This window comes from Peromyscus californicus, unplaced genomic scaffold, assembly GCF_007827085.1.
Source record: "Peromyscus californicus insignis strain IS unplaced genomic scaffold, ASM782708v3 Scaffold_7__1_contigs__length_154581171, whole genome shotgun sequence".
Lineage (NCBI taxonomy): Eukaryota > Metazoa > Chordata > Mammalia > Rodentia > Cricetidae > Peromyscus > Peromyscus californicus.
In genome coordinates this window covers 88,777,864-88,800,008 of record NW_026294595.1, presented here as the reverse complement: position 1 = coordinate 88,800,008, position 22,145 = coordinate 88,777,864, and the positions used below count along the sequence as shown (strand labels likewise).

Genomic DNA, 22,145 nt, shown 5'->3' with positions numbered 1-22,145 from the left:
AACCATAGCAGGAGGGCAGTTGATTGTTGAATACTATGTGTGAGATAATGCTCAGTGGGCATGTGCAAGTGTCAAGAAAATGTAAAAACATAGAGTCTGGTGGCATAAAAAGCCATGTGTGAAAAACTTCTACATTCCAGAGGTAACATAGTATTGAAATACAGAAACAAGTCTCAAAGCAGAATAAGGTACCATGACCTATTAAGACTGATTGTCAGTGTTGAGGAGAAGGAAACTCATTGGGGCTTATGTTCATCACTTCAAATTTTACTTTATAAAATTACCCTTTTAATTTTCTCAAGTCAATCACAGTCTTTCCAAATCTGCTAATCACTCTAATGCCTACACATTCATGTGTAGGACAGGAAGAATGCTGGAAGCCTTTGGTTATGACTTAAATAGTTCAGTTTTACTGAGGAGGCAATGATTGGCCACCCAAAATTTTGAGCAGAAGATTGCTGTACATATAGTATTAAGGAAAGTTAGTAAGGTTATAACATGGTGGGGGAATTGGGAAGGTGAATATAGAAGCAAGAGAGGAGCTAGTTTTTGAGAGTTGAAGTGCAAAGTTGTCATCAGAGCCTTAAAATGGAAGATGTGGTGCATTCTCTGCCTTGTTCACTGCTTTACTTTTAGTGTACATATTAGAATCTGCAACTACAAAGTTCTGAGTAAAGAACTGTTCATAAATGAGTTAATGAACTTAGAAAATTAGCCTGCATATAGAACAAAAGCACAGAGTTAAGCTCTACACTAGTATTTCATGCCTCTTTTGCATTGTCATATTTAGAGAATTGGGGTGCAGGGAGCTAAGAACATTGTTTTATTCATATTGAATTTGAAAGAATGTAAATGAAAGGAAAAAGTAAATCTTAAAAAGAGATGGGAAAGTGAAGCCAGAAATTTCTCCGTTCATGCCTGGCCCTGCAGTCCGGATGAATCTCCCACCTGCGGTGGCACAGCCACTTATAAAATAATCACACAGAGGCTTATATTAATTACAAACTGTATGGCCGTGGCTTCTTGCTAGCTAGCTCTTATAACTAAACTCAGCCCATTTCTATTAATTGTATGTTGCCACATGTTCCATGGCTTTACTTACCTGTGTGCTATTACATGCTGTTCCCTGGACGCATGATGGGTGTCTCCTCTGCTTCTGCCTTTCTTCTTCCTTTCTCTCTCTCTTGGATTTCCCACCTGGCTATAACCTGACTCATCATAAACCAGAGCAGCTTCTTTATTAACCAATCATAGTAACACATATTCACAGCATACAGAAAGACCATCCCACAGCAGGAAAGAATAGCAAAGTTTCAGCATGAAGCTAAACTAAAGAAAAAAATCATTTGGTGTTTTTCTTACAATAAGCTGACAGAATCTTATTAAGGAATAATTAAGTAGAGCATATGATGATCCCAGTTTTAAGATACAGCCAGACCCAGAACTGCGATGTATGAGGACTGTTGCTGCTTACTGTGAACAGTATGAACATGATTTACAGGTCTTAGAAAAATAAATTCAAAGGTATGCTGCATGAATATTTCTCTAGAATGTATACTTTTGGATCCTAAACTTATGAAAACTTACAGAAAGTGACATTTTCTATACCATGCATATTTCTTGCTTTTATACTACAAGAGTCTTATGTTTTAGTAGTGTGCAAATTCACTGAACAAAGTAGATATGATTAGCTTTCACCTCTGAAGAAGATACTACCATGTTATCAAGAACCTTGCAGCTGACGTTTGTGACTCACTTATGTTATAGCATGAGCTTAGAGAAACAACAGAAATACCAAGATTCAGTAAGACTCCTTATTCACTTGTCAGTCTTAGAGACCATTGGGACTTTTATCCATATTTCTTAACTGGGAACCTATATTTCCATACCAGTAAATTAATAATAGAGGAGGAAAGGAAGTTCTAAATATTGGTTAATATATGCAACATCACTGTTGAATCATTATTTTGTGGTACTACAACGTGAATGCATTATATTTGGTGAATTTCAAGAACTGAAGACATTGTCTTGTTTTTTATCTTTTTCATCTCTCAAGGCTGCTCAATAAATATTTGTTGAAGAGATGATTGATAGGATAAATGAATATTAATAATATTTTGTGTAAGTGAAGGCTATTGCAGGGCAAGCTCAGATGCCCTTGTGTACCTCTTAAAAGCAAATGTTGAATTAACATAGCAGCTTATTTTACTTTACAGGGAACTAACAGAACCACTTCTATAGGGTGTAGCAGCCACACAGACTTTAACACTCCAGTTATTCTTTGTATTACAAAGCAATAGATCATTTCAATGAGACATTTACCAGTAAAGAAAAGCTAAGCATTGATCGTATATACTCTCCACAGAGACCGGCCATGAGTCATAAAGGTGAAATTAGAAGGTCCATGATGAGAAGTTGGAAAGTCAGTAGAACACCAAGTGCAGAACAAATAAATACCCTGAAATCCATATCTCATTATTATTGCTGTGTGGTTTTTATTGTAGAAAAGATATTAATTTAATTTAGTTTAGTAAGACAAAGCAGTTGTGTCCTATTATTTGGTCCCATAGGGACCACCTCTCATAATTTGGCCTTGCAGAGCCTCTGCTTTATAACCCAGGCAAAAGTTTATCTATCTTGCCCCTTGGAGCCCTTATAGAAAACACCATCCAGTTCTTCTTCCCACACTCTTCCTGCTGTTTGTCTTTACAGTCTGTCTTACTTAGGGTTTTTATTGCTGTGAAGAGACACCATGACCATGGCAACTCTTATAAAGGAAACATTTATTTGGGTGGTGTAGTAGAATATTTTAAGTTGTGTTACTTTTGTTTATGTTGCATTTGTTTAACTTTGTGAAGTTATGTTACTGTGCCTATGTAAAACACCTGATGGTCTAATAAAGAAGTAGCCAATAGCAAGGCAGGAGAAAGGATAGGCGGGGCTGGCAGGCAGACAGAATATATAGAGGGAGAAATCTGGGAAGAGCGAGCAGCCAGAGAAGGAGGAGGACTCCAGAAGCCAGCCACCTAGCTACACAGCAAGCCATGGAGTAAGAGTAGGATTTACAGAAGTAAGAGAATGGGAAAAACCCAGAGGCAAAAGGTAGAGGGGATAAGTTAAGAAAAGCTGACAAGAAACTAAGCCAAGCTAAGGCCTGGCATTCATAATTAAGAATAAACTTCTGTGTGTGACTTATTTGGGTGCTGGGTGGTTCCCCCAAAAGAGAAAAAGCAACCAACAACAGGGTGGATCACTGTTGGATACAGTTTCAGAGGTTCCATCCATTATCATCATGACAGCGAGCATGGCAGAGTACAGGCAGACATGGTGCTGGAGAAATAGCTGAGAGTCCTACATCTTGCACAACCAGGTAGTCAATTGAGACACTGGGCAGTATCCTGAGCATAGGAAACCTCAAAGCCCACCCACTTAGTGACATATTTCCTCCAACAAGGCCACACTTCCTAATAGTGCCACTCCCTATGAGATTATGGGGGCCAGTTATATTCAAACTACCAACCACACAGTATCATTCACATCACTCAATGTGAGGAGTAGAATGCTCATAGATGCACACTGAAGCCACGTAGTCAAAATAGTAGCACAACTACAAAATTCTCAAATAAGCTTGTAACTACCAAGGAAAGCTGAAGCCTTAGGAAGCAGCCACATCATTGGCAGTAAGAAAAAGGAATCCCTCCTCTGAGCTGAAAAGATTTGGACTTGTGGCACCTATGAGTGTGAAAAGCTATGGCATTCTGAATCATGGAGCCATGGACTTGTGATGATAAAACTGACACAGAGAATCTGAAAGATCAGTATCAATGACAGCTTGTGCAAGTGACATCAACACGGATGCCCATGGTGTAATCAGCCACAGAGTTTTCACTCTCAGTATCAAATTCATCACATAATGGCTTATAGTTAAAACAAATAATACAGAGGGTTTTGTTTATGGTTTTGAAGTTTTTTGTTTTGTTTGTTTTCAGTTGCTTGCTTTTTTAATTTCAGATTTTATTAGATAACTTTGTAAACTGAACCTTATTAAGACTTATAACCTTTTAAAGACTTTCTACAACTTTGGAAGTTAACTGGTTTTTAGTATCCTGTAATATTCCTTAAAATAACAGCCTCTAGCATAATGTATGTGATTTCTTTTTGTTTATAGGCCTAAGAAAAGGCTTTAAGTTCCTTTGTCTGATAAATTGTCTAATAACAACATTTTTGCCCTTCCACATTAAAGGGTAGGAGGTGTATGGTTAGGCCTTGTCTGTTCTCATAGTAACTTACCTGCCTTTGAATCTAAAGCAAGCATCAATGCTAAAATTTATCTTATCTTTAAGTTTTATTCATTTTAAATAAAAATTCTGATTCCCTGTAACCTTTTAACAAGAGTTTGAGATTATTGTGGTGCTTTATGGAAACATTTTTCAAATGACCACTTTAGACACATGTCTTAAGCAAAGGTAATTTTGTGTAGCCTACAATATATTTTAGAATCAGTATCCTGCATCAATTTTCAGGAGAGGATAGCCTGCTAAGTGAGTATTTTGAAGGTACCATTTTAATGTTTCTTTTTCTTGGTTTTTCCTGATTCTCAGCTTTCTAAGAAGTATGGTGTCCATGTATGTGGGGAAGGTGGCGAATATGAAACATTCACTTTGGATTGCCCTCTATTTAAGAAGAAAATCGTTGTGTAAGATACCATTTCAGTGTCTTTCTTTTTCTTAAATTTAAGTGATAGAAGCAACTCAGCATTTAGCTTGAGGCAGCTTTGGTTGGAAGAAATAGAACATGTCCCTTAAGTTCACAAACACTCAATTTGTTTAATCCCAAGGAAGTCGTGTGAATACTTAAATCAATACCTGACAAGACGAGGCCTTCATAGAAGGCTGTAAACTTTTTAGACATTGCACTTTCGTTTACTTGCTGATTACGGCCTGCAGTAAAACTGGTGCCTACACACTGACACTTTTATCCTTTCCTGAAGTGTGAATTGCCTGTATTATTTATCTTTCATTATAGCTACGTTTGATAAACTGCCACATCAGTAGCCTGTAGGTTCCATTAACTCTATCCTCTTTTTCCTCTTTCTTGGCTTTAACAAGTTAGAATGATGAGACTAGACATTTCTCTTCAGTTATTGGGGGTGGGGGTGTATTTTTACATATAAACTTTTTTTTGAAGCAGATTCAGTTTATAGTGAGTAGTGTGGTACCTCTGCCATAAATTGTAAAAATTAGTATAATGGAAAAATGGGAACTTCATCTAGTTCATCACTTTATTAGCTGTGTTCTGCATTATGCCACACTTCCTGTCTCCAGGAAGAGCATTTCTTCTGTTGTTTTGTTTTCTTTTGTTTTGTTTCTCCTAAGTTCATGCTTCTTGAAAAAGATTGTCAAAATGATGCTTAATTGAATGAACAGCTTTTATACTTTTCAACATTAAGCTGGACTGTGGTAGCACACGCCTTTAATCCCAGAACAGGAGGCAGAAGCAGGCGAATCTCTATGAGTTTGAGGACAGACTGGGCTACAGAGTGAGTTCCAGGACACCCAAAGCTACACAGAGAAACCCTGTCTCTGAAAAACAAACAAACAAACAAAAAAGACTTGAATTTTTTGAACAATTGATAATGGGTAAGGGGATAATCTGGGACTTTAAAACCAAAACTGCTTCATCCCCCACATCCAGTATTTGTTACTCTTGCTTTCATATTCTCTTAACTTCTTTTGCATTAATAATTAACATGTCACTAATTTATTGAGTGCCTGTTCTTTCCATCAAATTCTGCTGGTTACTATTAATGCCTGTAGCTTCTACCTTTATAAGCTTGAAGTGAAAGCATATCTGTGCATTAACTGTGATAGAAGATAGGAAAGTTATTACCCAGAAGTCTGCAGATGGGAGAAATTTTTTTAAAGCCATGCTGATCACAAAAGGATTTTGTATACAGGAAATGTACTTCCATGAAACAGTGCTGTTTACTATTAAAGAAAAAATTACATATTTGGGTAAACTTAGAGGGTAATTGAAAAACTAGGGATATGTTTACTTATTAACACAAGATTAAGCACAAGAGGGAAGAACAACAAGCAAAAAATAAAAAGTAATGATACTCCACCTGCCCATCCGACAGATGGATGACTCTGAGCATCCAGAGGTCTTCATAAAACCTCATTGTAGCCGGGCGGTGGTGGCGCACACCTTTAATCCCAACACTCGGGAGGCAGAGCCAGGCGGATCTCTGTGAGTTCGAGGCCAGCCTGGGCTACCAAGTGAGTCCCAGGAAGGGCGCAAAGCTACACAGAGAAACCCTGTCTCGAAAAACCAAAAAAAAAAAAAAAAAAAAAAAAAAACCTCATTGTAGGAAGTACTGCTTTTCAGTTTGTCATGAAAAGATCTCAGCATCCTGGTGCTTCAACAGTAAAACAGTTCAACAGCTTCATTTTGTAGCTCTAGAAACTCAAGCCTGATGCAAATGATGACACAAAGGATCTTAGTCCTGCCATTGAGGAAAGGTATCAGAGAAGGTCTATTCAACTGGACCCTTCTTCCTGACAAGTTTCCCTCCTGTTTTTCAGTGTATCTGTCTGTGTGTCTCTGTGTGTCTGTGTGTCTGTCTCTGTCTGTCTGTGTGTCTGTCTGTGTCTGTGTGTCTGTGTGTCTATTTCTGTCTGTCTGTGTGTCTGTCTCTCTCAGTCACTTGTGCTCGCGATCTCTCTCTGTGTCTCTCTCTCTGTCTCTGTCTCTGTCTCTCTCTCTCTCTCTCTCTCTCTCTCTCTCTCTCTCTGTATATATATGTATATGTGCGAGACAGAGAGATGTAGAGAGGGTAGACAAGCATGTACAGCATGTGTGGAGACGTCAGAATAACCCTTCTTCCTGTGTACTTTGTCCTTCTCTGCTGTCTCTCCGTCCCATTTTATCTGGAAGCACCTTTGTATTGATGGAATCTATGAAAGATAGTTATGCCTTTTCATCAAAAATCTGATTCTTTAAAGGGTCAATTTGTATAAGTTACTTGTCTTCCAATATTGTCTTTTTAATGTTGTTTTATGCAAATATGCAAGATTCATATTTGATAGTAAAGATTCATGAATATATATTGAGTTTTTAATCATATATACAGTTTTAATATTTTTACATTTTGCAAGTGAAACAAACATTTCTTGTGAAAATTTAGTATTGTGGACGCAAGTATTTTGTGGTTCTTTCTATTGACACTACATAACTTTCTAATTAGAAATACTTTATTCAAATATGTTTTAAGCTACTTGCAAAGAGTTGAAGAGTCTGGAGAGATGGCTCAGTTCAGCTGTTAAGAGCATGTACTGCTCTTACAGAGGACCCAAATTCAGTCCCCACTACTAACATCTTACAGCTGCCTGTAACTCCAGACCTCCACAGGCATTGCAATCACATGCAAAAGATTACACAAATTTTAAAATCAAGTAAAAGCACAAAAATAATTTGAATTTTAAAAAATTTAGAGTCAAAATAACTGGGCTAGAGAGATGGTCCAGCAGTTAAGAGCATTTGCTGCTCTATCAGAGGACCCAGGTTTGATTTCTAAAGCCTGCATGGTAATTCAGAACCATCTTTACCTCCAGTTATAGGGGATCCAATGCCTTTTTGTAGGCTCTATGGGTACCAGGCATGCACATGGTATATATATGCAGACTAAACACTCATACACACAAAATAAAAATAAATGAGTCTTTTAAAAAAAAGAGTTAAAGATGAGCTTTCCAATCTTGCAGTGGCCTGGTACTAATATTAATATACCCAATGAAGGTAATTCATGAGAAATTAAAAGAGATATGAGGAATTTTATTTTTACATTTTTAGTTGAAATGCAATACATTGTTGATGTCTTAATAAACATCAAAAATCACTAGTAGTTATATGTCACAGATAACCTTGGTTATTTATAAGTTCTTTATAGGGCATATTTATTAAAACTTGAGTAAATCTACATGTTACCCATATGGTGGCAGCAAGCAGTTCATACCATGTTACCTGTATTTGGTGATTATCCTGTCAAACAACCAGTGTTGATAGTAGTGATCCTACAGTACGAAGAATTCAGCCAGAACCTCCCACCACAGCAGCTTGCTTTTGTGAGGGATGACTTAGACTGTGTAGGAAGCACTGAGTCTTAAAAATAAAGGCGCACTGAAGACCAAGCAATGGCGTTTAATGTTTAGCTCATGCCAAGCACATTTGTGAAGTGTAGTTGAACAGCCAAGGTCTCCAATCATTCAGGGATTTACAGAAACTTGGAGTGTGAACTGTGGGTCCCTTTACATAGGAAAAGTGTCGGTGTCTCTTAGTTTGGGAGGATTTCAGGTCTCTTCTCTCGGCAGCAGGGGTAATTAACCACACGGTATAGATTTGGTAAGTACATTCATTTCTCTGTGTTGCAGGGACTCCTCCGAAGTAGTCATACACTCTGCTGATGCATTTGCACCTGTGGCTTATCTGCGACTTTCAGAGTTGCACCTGGAAGAAAAGGTAAGTAACTGTCAGAGGTATAAGTTCTGTTGTGTGATCCTCTAACAGTAGGCAATGGAGCAGAGAAATAGATTTATTCAGTCAACAACTAATATTTTACAAATACTTAGAGTTTTGAGGATGTTGTGTAACACAAAAGGCTTTACATTTTGAAGAGATTGAAGGCTAATTGAAAGAAGAATGATAGATACTAAGAAGACAATATACAGGGGTTTCAAGGTGGGTAAAAAGGAAAGAAAAGGTTTCCAGAAGCTATAAATGAAAGAAATGACAAAAAGATGGAAAATTAAACAAAATGCAATACAATAAAGCAAAGAGTTTTATTTTCAGTACATTGGTGATCAGGATGGAGCAGATGCCTGCTCAGTCTGTCTTTGGGGGTAAGTGAAGATCTGTATTAGGTGTTTGTATGAAAGACCTAGAGAGGTTGGTTACCCTCTGTTTTCAGTGAAGTTATGTAAGGAAAAAGAGAGTAAGGATAGAAAATACAAATAATAGGAAAAGGTCTTGTGTCTTGTCTTCTTGCCCACTTCCTGCGGCACACTCATAGCTATCTGTGTGTGACAGGGAATCATAGTGATGTTTTCTGATTAAGGCAGCATCTCTAAAAGGAGAATGAAAACAGTGGTCCCCAAATCTCAGGATGAGTCAGTAAGAAAAGAGTACTTACTAGGGCCAGCAAGATGACACAGCAATTGAAAGTGAAAGATTTACCGTGAAAGCCTCATTATCACTCACACACACACACACACACACACACACACACACACACACACACACACACACACATACACACACACACACGTAATAATTATGCATGTCAATCTCCCAAAAGAATTAATGATAAACAAGATTGGATACCTATAGATCATTGGACTGGGCTGAAAGTAAACATTGGTGACCTGTTATCAAAAATCGGTAACATCAAAGGGTGGCATTATGTAAGGGTCTGAGAAAATGCTGAAGGAAGACCCCAGACTTAAATAGTATGCAAAAACAAAGAGCTTTTTTTTTTTTTTTTTTTTTTACCAGCATGCAGGGTCGAACACTGGTACAAAATGGCCACGACCCTAAGAGGAGCGTACAGGTCATCTCAAACATAATTGATCAAGCAAGTAGCAGTTACAATAGTATATTTTTAATTGGCTGAGGCTCAGTTTTACCATTTTTGGACATACTTGAGCAAACTTGGGCAAGTCCAGAAATGACTCAGAAGGAGGTAGGGATTTGCAGGATTTGTCCTTGAGACATTGTAGGGCTGACTCAGGCCTTGCACTCTCTCCCTCATCCCTGAATGTAAGGGTGTTGTTGATTAATGGCCCTTTGTTGGCAGAGAAACCTGTTCTTCCCCCTCAGAGTATGGAAACCTAAATTCTATTGTAAAAGTGGGAAAGTTTAAACCCTTCAATTTTTCCGTCCACACACCTTCCAGATTCAACAAAAGAGCCTGTACTTTAGCCCTTTTCTACTTGTGCTGCCATGAGCACAGCTAAGAATCTAAAACATGGAACTCCTCCGTGAGCATTCCTCCCTTCTCAGCTTAGCTTCACCTTGTAGCTCACTAGGGTTCTCTTGGTGTTTCATTGTCTTCACAGGCCATTAGTCCACTGTAGACTACCATGGTTTCTTTGAGATGTGATATTACTGACGTTAATAAATATGTCACATTTTCCTTCTCTTGTTTCCTTGTAGGTGTCTGCAGTACCTGGGAATGATGAAACAATTAATTATATACACAATTCTTGAAATTTATGCTGCATTTTAAAAATTATGACCAACTTTCCTCATTAAGTTTTTATACTTCTTCAAAAAATATAATGGGACCATTGATTAATTGAAAGAATTTCAGTGAACTCTTAATATTGCCAATTTTCTCAACTTTCTTTCCTTTTAAAAAAAATAATTTCTTTTATTTTTTGAGATTATAATATAATTACATCATCTCCCCCTCTTCCTCTAAGCCCTACACTATATCCCTCCTTTCTCACTTTGAAATTTATGGCCTTTTTTTTTTAATTACTGTTTTTACATACCTCACTCTTTCTATGTCTCTGTTTCTTTCTGTCTCTGCCTCTCTCTCTCTCTCTCTCTCTCTCTCTCTCTCTCTCTCTCTCTCTCTCTCTTTCTCTCCTCCCTCTCTCCTCTCCCTCTCCCTCTCCTCCCTCTCCCCTCTCCCTCTCCCTCTCCTCCCTCTCCCTCTCCCTCTCTCTCTCCCTCCCCCTCCCCCTCCCCCTCCCTCTCCCTCTCCCTCCCTCCCTCCCTACCTCCATCTACACACACACTCACACACCAAACACTTTCCTCAATACATAAATACAACCTGCTCAATCTGTATAACGTTGCCTGTGTGTATATTTTCAGGGCTGGCCATTTGGTATTGGATACCAATTGGTGTTCTCTTCCCTGGGGAAGACAGTTTCTTCTGCTCTCCACATTCCTTGGTTGCCTGGAGTTCTTTGTGCAGGGTTGAGGCCTGTGAGCTCTCTTGTCCACTTCAGCATGTCTGTTGGTGTCCTCATTGTTGAGCTCATGTTTAGGCAGCCATGTTAGTAAAACTTCATGGGTGCAGCTTCTGAGATTCTGGCAGAAGCAAACTCCCTGATCCTCTGGCTCTTACAGTCTTTCTCCCTCTTCTTGGCTTTCTTTTTTGGTAACAAGTCTCATGACCTTTTTGTGGCATGCCTCTTTGTTACCCATCTGTATCACCCAGCTCTCTCTTTCTGACATATCTTTTTACAGTTGTTTCCTTCCTTTCTTTCATACCCCATCTCATGGAGAAGAGGCATCAGAAAAGAAGACTCTATCTAGGTAGTCAAGCTTACTATAATCAAGTGTCACCACGTGATTTACATTTTTAAAATTTTTAATATAATCATTATTCAAACTTTCAACATTAATGGATAATGAGAAAGAATATCCTAAATGGCTGGTTATTTTATTATTGATTTTTTTGTGTGTGGTGCTGAATGTGATTTGATGAACTGTGGGTGCCTGGATCAAGAAGTTTCAGAGAAGAAGAATATTAATATTTGGCGTAGCAATCACTCTTGTGATATTTTGGTGAAGAATGGGGCTGCTTTTTGCCTTTGTCTAAAAGGTTTGCCCAAGGCTAAAATGAAGAGTTTTGAATTAATCCCCTTGGCAGAGGAAATCTCAAAACAGCCTAGTATAGACTCTGCTGTGTGGTTACTAGTGTTAACTCTAATGAAGATATATAATGAAAAGGAGCAAGCAGAGCAAGGGAAAATATTTGGGGAGAAAATGAACACCAACTAAGTCCTGTGTTCAAGGAGATGAACAGATTAAGAAAGGGAATAAAGGGAGTGGAGACCTCAGGGCAAGATCACACCTAGTTAATTTTCTAACTTGTGAAAAGGAATAAAAGAAAAGCTTAGATCCCGGAGTAGTGGTACACACCTTTAATCCCAGTACTCAGAAGGCAGAGGCTGGCAGATCTCTGAGTCTGAAGCCAGCCTAGCCTACAGAGCAAGTTATGATTGATTCTTTTAAAAAAATTTAAATATTACTTTTGTTTACCTTATGCATTTTTTGAAAAAATAGACTATTTTTCTAGAATAATTGTATATTCACTGCAAAACTGAATGGAAAAGCAGAGTACCCATGTATATTTTCTGCCCCATAGGAACACAACCTGCCTCATATCTACATCCTACACAAGACAGGTATTTTTGTTGTAAGTGATAAACCTACTTTGATAGATCCTTATCATCAAAGGTCCATAGTTAACTAGGAGAGGTGGCTCCCTCCTGTAATTCCAGAACTTGAGAGGTTGTGGCAGGAGAAATGGTATGAATGTGAGGCCTGGGTTACCTTGTCTCAAAGACAAAGAAAAGGATCATAGTTGACATAAAGGCTCACAATTTTATATTCCATGACATTTAGCAAATGTCCAATGATGTATATCCATAATTATGGTCCTATAACACAATAGTTTTTCTGTCATAAAAATCCTGTATGCAAGCTCGCGGTGGTGGCGCACGCCTTTAATCCCAGCACTCAGGAGGCAGAGCCAGGTGAATCTCTGTGAATTCGAGGCCAACCTGGGCTACCAAGTGAGTTCCAGGAAAGGCGCAAAGCTACACGGAGAAACCCTGTCTCGAAAAACAAAACAAAATCCTGTATGCTCCACCTCTTCATCTTTCATCAGATTTAGATCCTGACAACTACTGATCTTTATACTCTCTAGTTTCACATTTTCCAGATAGCATGTGGTAGCAACCCTTCGCTTATATTTAATATGCATTTGGATTCCCTCATGTCTTGTTGGGGCTGTTTCTACTTTTTGGTGGCTATAAATAAAACTGCTATCAACATTCATGTTCAAGTTTTGTGTAAATGCAAGTATTCAGTTTGTTTGTATAATTATCAAAAAGCACAATGACTTGATTGTGAATATTCTATGTTTATTTCCATTGCCATGGTAAATATCCTGACAAAAAGCAACGTACTGGGGAAGGATTATTTGGCTTACAATTCCAGGACATATAATCTGGAACTCTGTCAGCTAGTCCCATACATCCGCAGTAAAGAGCAAAGAGCTCCTTTATATTGCACTTCCTGTCCGTCTCCCTTTTATAGCTGTGTCTTCCCCAGCCTCTTTTGAGTTGCCCCTTGCTCTTTGACTCTTCATATGAATTTCACTGTCATGTTGCTTTCCCCTGTAGCAGTGGTTCTCCACCTTCCTAATGCTGTGACCCTTTAATACAGTTTCTCATGTTGTGGTGACCCCCCCCATGATAAAGTATTTTTATAACTACTTCATAACTAATTTTGCTACTGTTATGAATCATAACATAAATATCTGTGTTTTTCGAAGTCTTAGGTGGCCCTTCTTAAAGGGTCCTTCAACCCCAAAGGAGTTGCAACCCACAGGTTGAAAACCACTGCTTTGTACTGTTTGCTTCCCATGGTTGTACTTGTTTTCTACATTAAGGAGATCATCATCTATGAACTGGAAGCCATGTGTCATAATGTTGTAAGGTCTTTCATCAGTCTTGGTCTCAGGGCTCCCTGTGAGCATCCTTGCTTAGTCAGACAGAACCATTTGATACTCCCTTGTTTTGCCATAACCTTCCTTGACCTTTCTTCATCTGCCTTAAACACTTTATGTAAGAATGATAAGCGATGCTGGTTACCAGCGTTGGGTACTTTGTGGAAAGGTCACGGTCATGACAGAACCTAGTATCAGTATCAGAGCTTTATTAGGAGGAAGAGAACCAGGCCTGGGGAAGGAGCACGTGCAGAGAGAGGGATGGTGGGGAGAAGAGGGAACAGAACAGAGAGAGAGGGTGGTGTCTGAGTCATGGCTCTTTAAGGCTCCGGTGGGCTTACAGAGTTATGCCACATGTGCACAGATTGCATGACCACACCACGTGTATGTAATCACCAGTGCACACTGATGACATAAGACACAAGACCCCTTGTCTAGCTCCTGAACTGCGCATGTGCAGTCATGCAGCTGGAGCACAGCAGAATCCTAACACTTTGCATTCTTCTTCTTTTTTTTAAAACTGTTCCGTTCTACCCATAGAGCAATATTGAATTCAGATACTTACATTTAACCACACAAGTTAAATTGCTCCAATGCTTTTTTCTCTTCCTGTGGCAACTTTATTCAGATGTTTTAAGCACTAATCATTTCTACTGTTTTACAAATTTCTTGTGGACTGGTCCTTTTCATCCTCTTGTCATCTGAATCAGCTATTAGATCTGAAAGTACCAGATAGAACTTAAAAAAATAACTTTTAAAATGAACTGTCATTTTCAAACCTCATTTTTCTTCATTAAGAGTTTTATAGATCTTTCAATTACCTATCATATACAAGTTTATATCACTTTCCTCTCTTATTATTAGACAAAAATGTCTAAGAAAGCTGTAGTGCAAATACAAAATATAGAGATTGTAGTGAACATTTTAAAGATGATATTTAGACACCTTATAATATAAAATGACAACTTACTTACTTGAATTTCATTTTGTTATATCATAAGTTATGGATTTAAATATTAAGATGATATAAATTAGACATGAGATCCCAAACAACAAAACTAAATAATGGGAAGAGCTGGGCTAAAATTTGGGAAATCAGTATTAAAGTCCCTGGCTTTATTGCTTAGGGCAACTTTGATGCTAAAATGTACCATACATCATACAATGACAAGGTTTAGTAAATGAAAAGTACAAAACTTTACATAAATCAACTAAAAGATTATATCAAAATGCCTAAAATTTAACAGAGTCAAGGCTTTTACTTGTAACTGTTCAGACAACCATCTCACATAATTGTCTCAAGACCATCAACTCTGTGGGAAACAGTATTCAAACTGATTTTTGGGAAAAATATCATACTTTAAACAAAAAGAGGTGGCTTAGCAGTGAAGAGCACTCCTCTTCCAGAAGACCTGGGTTCAATTACCAGTACTCACATGGCAGCTCACAACCCTCTGAACTTCAGTTCCAGGGGATCCAATGCCCTCTTTTGGCCTCCACTGGTATCATGCACACACCTCGTGCACAGACATGAATGCAGGGAAAACACGAATACACTTTAAATGTAAAGGAATTTTAAATGGTCACAGAAATTTAGTCTCAATTTCATTACTTTCTCCCAAGACCAGTTCATCCTTTTTTTTTTTTTTTTTGCTTCCTGTAAAATAGCCTTTTAGTACTAATGTATATGTTGTCATTTAATGCTTACCTTTTTTTTTTTTGAAAAGATCTCATGGGAACAAATTGTGGTTTATGTAATTATAAGAGCTGCTATTCCAACATCTTGTAGCTTTTCAAGACATTATCATTCTCAGTCTGGCTTTGCTTTTTTCATATTAATGTTTGGCATTATTTCAATGATATCATCAATATCTCAGAAGCATTGTAACACTACACCACCTGTGTTAATTTTTCTCTTTAACGTACCTCTATCAGTACTTTGCTTTGCAAAATTATTCTGGCTATATGACAATCACTATAAAATACAGTCAAATTGCAAAATAATTCTAATTTAATATTGTGGTGCAATTACTTTCTGTAATCATTACACACATTGCTTTTTACAGTGGCAGTCATTACTAGGTTAGCCAGTCTGAACTTAACATGGCCATGATATGCTGTTGTTTCAAAGTGAAGAGCAATGTTTAAGTTCTAGACCTGTTTTTCTTAAATAGGAATGGGGATAAAGAGTTATAGGTGCATGTATGAATGAAGATAATACCCCAAGTATCGCAGCCCCAGATTTACACTGTATTGTTCAGGAAGATGGAAGCAGATTAATTCATTACTTATTATAAAGGCTTATTTTTAATTTAAAAATAATTAAGAAAGTTACTTGGAAGCAAAGCAGTATAGTGTATTCTACTTCTTAATACATATTTCATACTATTCTGTAAATTTTAGTTGTCTCAGTCAAAAAAGACACAGAAGAGCCCCTTTCAACTTTAACTAGACCTCAAGTGAAAACAGTTCCCACTGGAGCCTGAAATTTCATTGACTTTGAAGTAAAGTCTAAGGAGACACCTATGGGGAGAAACTTACATATAAAAGATGATGAAGATTTTAGAAAAGGGGAAAGATTTAGGAAACGATCCCTTTCACAGAGGGACACAGTCACAGTTGTCCATGACCTCTCGAGTATATTTCCTTACAGACAAGGTGAAGATGCCCTCACCAGCTTCTGGCTTAGCACCACTTCCTTACTCCATCTCACTTTCTTCCAGCTAAATAGCAAGGTATCCATTGAGCATGGTACTTAGAGTCCTTAAAACACAAACCTATAAAACTGATTGAACCAACTTACTTGTGAAGTAGATCACTCAGGCAATGAAATCACCCGGGCTTAGAGCGGCTTCCCTCGTGTGTGTTCCTAGTCAGTAACCATAAAACACCAGAGTTAGGAAATCTAGACAATTGATAAACTTTTTGTGCCCTGGATATAAGGAAGGCTTATCAACTAGGGAAAGGAAATAACAAATATATGAAAGTTGTTTTCCTTCTCTGCTTTCTCCCCAACCCCCCCTTTTTTTTTTTTTTTTTTTTTAGGTTTTTCGAGACAGGGTTTCTCTGTGCAGCTTTGTGCCTTTCCTGGATCTCGCTCTCTAGACCAGGCTGGCCTCGAACTCACAAAGATCCGCCTGCCTCTGCCTCCCAAGTGCTGGGATTAAAGGCTTGCGCCACCACCGCCCAGCCCCAACCCCTTTTTACTCTGGTTATTCTGTTACATGTTATTTTGTTGTTATTTTAAGAAATTGGGGTATTTTATGTTTTGTTGGTTGGTTTGGGGTATTTGAGACAGGGTAGCCCTGGCTGTCCTGGAACTTGCTTTGTAGACCAGGCTGGCCTTGAACACACACACACACACACACACACACACACACACACACACACACACACACACATGTTCCTGGACCATCTCTACCACTATTTAAGCACTGGAATTACAATAGTAAATTAAACAGCCAACAATTATTAACTTCAGGGACCTTGTATCCTTTGAAGTAAACCAGGCAAATAAATCCAATATTTGAGATGTGATGGTGGAGAATTTGCCTTAGTGCCCAAACACATGATGATTATTTGAGAAAGTGAATGTGATCCTCAAATCCTAAGCTGGTTATGGTACCAGTTTTAAACCAAAGTGAGAAAAATAATACCAGTCTTTCTAGTCATGTTGGCAGATGGTAATTTTGGTCTTTCAGTACAAGAAGTGGGGTAGAGAAAGGATTAGAGGGTTACCAGGAGCCTGTAGAAAAAGCCAGAGGGAATCAGTGAACTGCAAAATGAAGAAAAAGAAAATACTCAGTGGCTGGGGAAAGTCCTCTGTAAGTAAAGTGCATACCTGATAAACATGAGTTCAGTTCCCCAGGATTCACATCAAAAGACCAGGTGTGATGTCACATACTTGTAATCCCAGCCCTGGAGAATCATGTCAGGCAGTTCCCTTGTGCTCATATTGCCATCTAGCCTAGCCTATTTGACATGCTCCAGGATACTGTTTCAAAAAGAAGGTGAAAAAGTACCAAAGAATGATACCCAAGATTGACTCACTCCATCCACATGCACATACTTGTATGTTCATAATCATATGCATACATACACACACATTGTAAGACTAAGCAAACTTGCAGAATATAAAATCAACACAAGAATCTATTCATTTATATTAACAGTGTATAATAGAACATAATACAATGTACATTAACAATGTATACTATAAAATGAAAATTAATAGAAAACTCATTTTCAATAACATCCAAAAGAATAAAATATTTTTCCTGTTTTTTAATGTGGTAAAAACTTTCTTTTAACTAATTCCTCCCTTTAAGAAGTCCCAATTGACTCACCAAATCTGATGACAATGAGATTCAGATGATGGTGTGGCAGCGGCCTGAGGAAGTGACCAGAGAAAGCCAAAACCCCCTGGGAGAGGAAAGAAGCAAAAGATCCAGCTGTCTGAATGGGGGAAGTGTGCGAAAGTGGCCATTTTTACAATGGTGGGAGTTTGGTCTCTGTTTGATAATACATTAGACAGTCTAAAAGTGAAAGAATTAAATGAGATGATAATTAATGTTAATGGTATTTATGTAATGTCAATTATAAATATTATTTGTCTGATCATTTTGGTTTTATCATTTAAAAATTGGTTAATATGAGTGACAAGATAAAAGTTTTAGAAAAACTTATTAAAACAGATCATAGAGATATTCAGACCCAGACAGAAGAATTTAAAGGTGAACCAACCTCAGCATTACATTATAAGGTTACAGAGAAATGGCCCAAGGCTTTGAAACAGGCAACCTTAATCTATCTAGTAACCTTACAGGAATTACCCAGTGATAGATACCTCAAGGCTATGTAAGGAGCTGACTGGACTCCTATGCAAATGTTAGATTTAAGAAGATTCAAAGAAGCAATAGTCTCATATGGCATCCACTCATCTTTCATGAAGCAGATGTTAAACTCATGGTCAGCTTGTAATAGAATTATCCCCCAAGACTGGAGAGATTTGGTTACAACCATCTTAGAGGCTGGTCTCCAGTTACAATGGAGGACCTGGTGGTAAGATGAGACTAAGACCATTGAACAATGAAGTAGGGCTAGAGGTATGGAAAATTGCCAAGATCAACTTCTTGGAGAAGACAATTATGCTGATATACAAAGACAATCTTTGAGCCAGGTGGTGATGTCACACTCCTTTAATCCCAGCACTTCAGAGGCAGAGTCAGGCAGATCTCTGTGAGTTGGAGGCCAGCCTGGTCTACAGAGCGAGATCCAGGATAGGCTCCAAAACTACACAGAGAAATCCTGTCTTGAAAAAACAAACAAACAAAAAGACAGTCTTTATATGAAGATCACACCCTGGCTTTATGTGGCATGGCAGCCTTGAATGCTTGGGATAGAACTGAAGAAGTAGGAAAGAAAATTGAGTCATTTACAAAAGTTATACAGAGCCCAAAAGAAACCTTCACTGATTTCTTACAAAGGCTGACTTCAGCAGTGAATAGAATAATACCAAATTTAGAAGCTAAATAGAAATAATTGAATCTCTGGCTTTTGAAAATGCTAATGCACAATGCAAAAGGATAAGTGGGCCATTAAAGGCAAGATCAGCACCCTTGGAGAAATGGATTTGAGATACAATTAATATTGAATCTCATGATGATGCTTGGATAGGAGAGGTGATTTTCAGAGGTTTGAAGAAAAACAGTAATGTCAAATGTTTCAATTGCGGTAAACAAGGTCATCTAAAAAGGGACTGTAAACAGGGCATTTCTAGAAATAATGTTTTCTCAAGGAATAATCCCAACAGAATGCCCCTTCCCTTCTGGATTATGGGGAAGGTATGGAAAAGGCAGACATTGGACTAATGAATGTATATCAACAAGAGACAGACAAGGTAATCTTTAGCCTTTGCCATCAGGAAATTCCCTGAGGGTCATCTTGCAGACCCCATGTCAAATTCGGTTCAGTCATTTCCTGTCATTGTGGAAGAAACTCCTTACCAGAGCAATTAAATAACCAAATGCCTATTGTTTAAAAAAAAAACACATTTTTTTCTCAAAAACTTCTTTTTTCTCTGTTGACCAAAGGCAGATAATTGAAATCACCACGTTAGAAATAAGATTTGCATCAGAAGTACTTGCTCTAGACCAGTTCAAAAAGTGGCTGAAATTCAATTTGAAATAAGATAAGGACAGCTATTTGTGTGTATTCTTTAACACATAATTTAATATGCAAACAGAATTTTCCATCAATTTTTGCTACTGAGAAGTTCAAGTAGAGGCAGGAACTGCCATAACCTACTTTTATTTGGTTATCATATACTATTTATTTTTTTATTGATCCAATCTGACATCTTTATTTATTCATACATGAATATCTAATGAGAAGACTTTTTTTAATTTCTAAGTTATCCATATAACCCAAACAAATTATAAGCTAAAGGTCATTTCTATATAATGGAGCTCTCTTCTTGGAGCAAATATTTTTAAAAGGCAGAGTACATTTGTAATTGGATCTAGGACCCAGGATTAGAAATTCATTTTCTTCTTTGCACTTCCTGCCAGCTCATCATCTTTTTAATCTGACCTCTTTATCACCAGTGGTACTGATAACCCACCTCATAACTAAACAGAGACTTGTTGCTTCATACTTAATTACTCTAGGTAATAACCTTCCTTAAACACAGTTAACTATTATTAAAGATGAAGGGTACTGCATGTCTACTCAGGACCAAACTAGGTTCATGAGTTTTATCTCACTGGTGTTATTTGAGTGGCCCTGCCATTTCTTATTTATTACCCAAGGGAAAAAAATGTATTTTTCACAGGTGAAATAAATATTTTTTAAATTTCCCATTTGTTAAATTTTAGAATTTATGTGAATCTTCTTTGGCATATTCTTACAGTTCTATCAGACTAAATTAAAAACTTGACAAAAGGAGAGATTATTTTTCCTATTGACTGCTAATGTCAACAGTATATATGTCATACAGAACAGTGCATTTAGTAGCCAGTCAATAAATGTTCACTATATTAAGTTGAATTGACTTAGCCTTTAGGTATGTCAAAGGATAAATGATTTATCTATAAACCATCTCTGAAAGTAGTCTAGCGTTCTATTCATCACTACCACAGATAAGTAGTTAGTGGAACAAGACGCAGTATATAATAAGAGGTGGAGAGTCATGTTTACTAGCAAGATATCATGGACTTCTGTGTGGTGTCCTTAGAGCAAGAGCCAGAATCATCCTTTTTTAATTTGTGTGAGTATATAAATAGAACTTAGAGGTACTTATTCATAAAGGAACCCACTAGAGCTAGTTCATTTGTAAATAGAAACTCATAATGTCTGAGTTCTTCTGACTTCTTAATAGAAATTAAATCCCTTTCTCCTATTTTGGTTTTGTTTAGTGTATTTATCTGATGACAATTCGTATGAAAACAACATTCAAACAGTTACTAGGTGAATCTTAAAAACTAAGGCACATGTACAGATTAGCTAGGATTTTGCTCTGAGTACTTGAATTTGAATATTGTTTGATATGTCTTATATACTGTACTTCATTCAATTTTGACCAAAGAATTTATTGAGTACTTTGGATATGATAGTAGAATTCAGGTTGCATATAGAAAGAATACCTTTTCTTACTAAAATAAATTCAGATGGGCACTGTGAAATGGGGAATTTTTGTCTGCACAGTTGCAGTAGGAGTAAAGGAAATGGTGAGAGGGCAGATAGAAAGATTATCCTTGAACAGAAAGTTAATAAAGCCAGCTGGTAGCAGGGGTACACTGAGTTGAATTCTCATGTGACTGTGTTCAGGTATGAAGGAATTCAAATAACTTAATGAATTACTTAGTTTCCACTTAAAAATACAGAGGAAATCCTGATGAACAGGAATTAATCATCTTTATTTTTCTACAATATTTAACTTATCAACTAGTTTTATAGAGAACATTTAACATTTTCACTAAGATCCATGTTATGAAAACTCACATAATAATAATGTATTTTCATGGAAAAATCCTTCTGAAAGCCCATTTAGAAATTACTTTTAACAATGGGGAAATTCTACTTTATTTCACAGTTATACAACATTTATTTTCAAAACTGTCTATCAACCTATTTCAAACCCAACTTTCTTTGAAGTTTGGGCTTGAAACCATGGCTCCATGGTAAAGAAAAGAGTACTCACTGCTCTTAAAAGAAAGGACTGGAGTTCCATTCCCAGTATACACAAGATGGCTCGCAAATGCCTCAAACGCCAGTTCCAGGGCATCCAATGCAACCCTCCAGCCTGTGGGCTTCTTTATGCTCATGTGCACATAAACTCATACAGGCACGTACACACATGTATATAATTTTTGTCTTTAATGCAAAAGAATATCAAAGAGTTTGCTAGAGTAACTGATGAAAGTTACTCTGTAAGGTAAATTAGTTTTCTTTTTTGAAAATTTGTGTCACTTAGTGCTGAAGTTAAAAGAAAGGAAAATGTCCGTTCCCATTACACTTTTAAATACAAAATTAATCTGATGGATTAAAAATAGATATGGCTTATCAGTTTGTTGCCTATTAGATCCTAATGTTATTTCACTATCCATTGTATCACATG

The 22,145-nt window shown here is 37.4% G+C and overlaps 1 protein-coding gene and 1 long non-coding RNA gene across 2 annotated transcripts in view; one reads left to right on the top strand and one right to left on the bottom strand.

The window, feature by feature from the left end:
- Window positions 1-10,627, top strand: part of Dph6 (diphthamine biosynthesis 6) — a 122,812-nt gene extending 112,185 nt beyond the window's left edge. The window contains exons 7-9 of the mRNA XM_052723084.1: window positions 4,602-4,696; window positions 8,430-8,517; window positions 10,210-10,627. Coding sequence (XP_052579044.1) covers window positions 4,602-4,696; window positions 8,430-8,517; window positions 10,210-10,263 — 237 coding nt within the window. The 3' untranslated portion in view covers window positions 10,264-10,627. The remainder of the gene's footprint in view (window positions 1-4,601; window positions 4,697-8,429; window positions 8,518-10,209) is intronic.
- A 125-nt stretch (window positions 10,628-10,752) lies between these two features.
- Window positions 10,753-22,145, bottom strand: part of LOC128100641 (uncharacterized) — a 61,785-nt gene continuing 50,392 nt past the window's right edge. Inside the window, exons 2-3 of the long non-coding RNA XR_008214857.1 lie at window positions 17,370-17,950; window positions 10,753-16,397 (exon numbers count right to left, since the gene is read on the bottom strand). This is a non-coding gene — a long non-coding RNA (uncharacterized LOC128100641). The remainder of the gene's footprint in view (window positions 16,398-17,369; window positions 17,951-22,145) is intronic.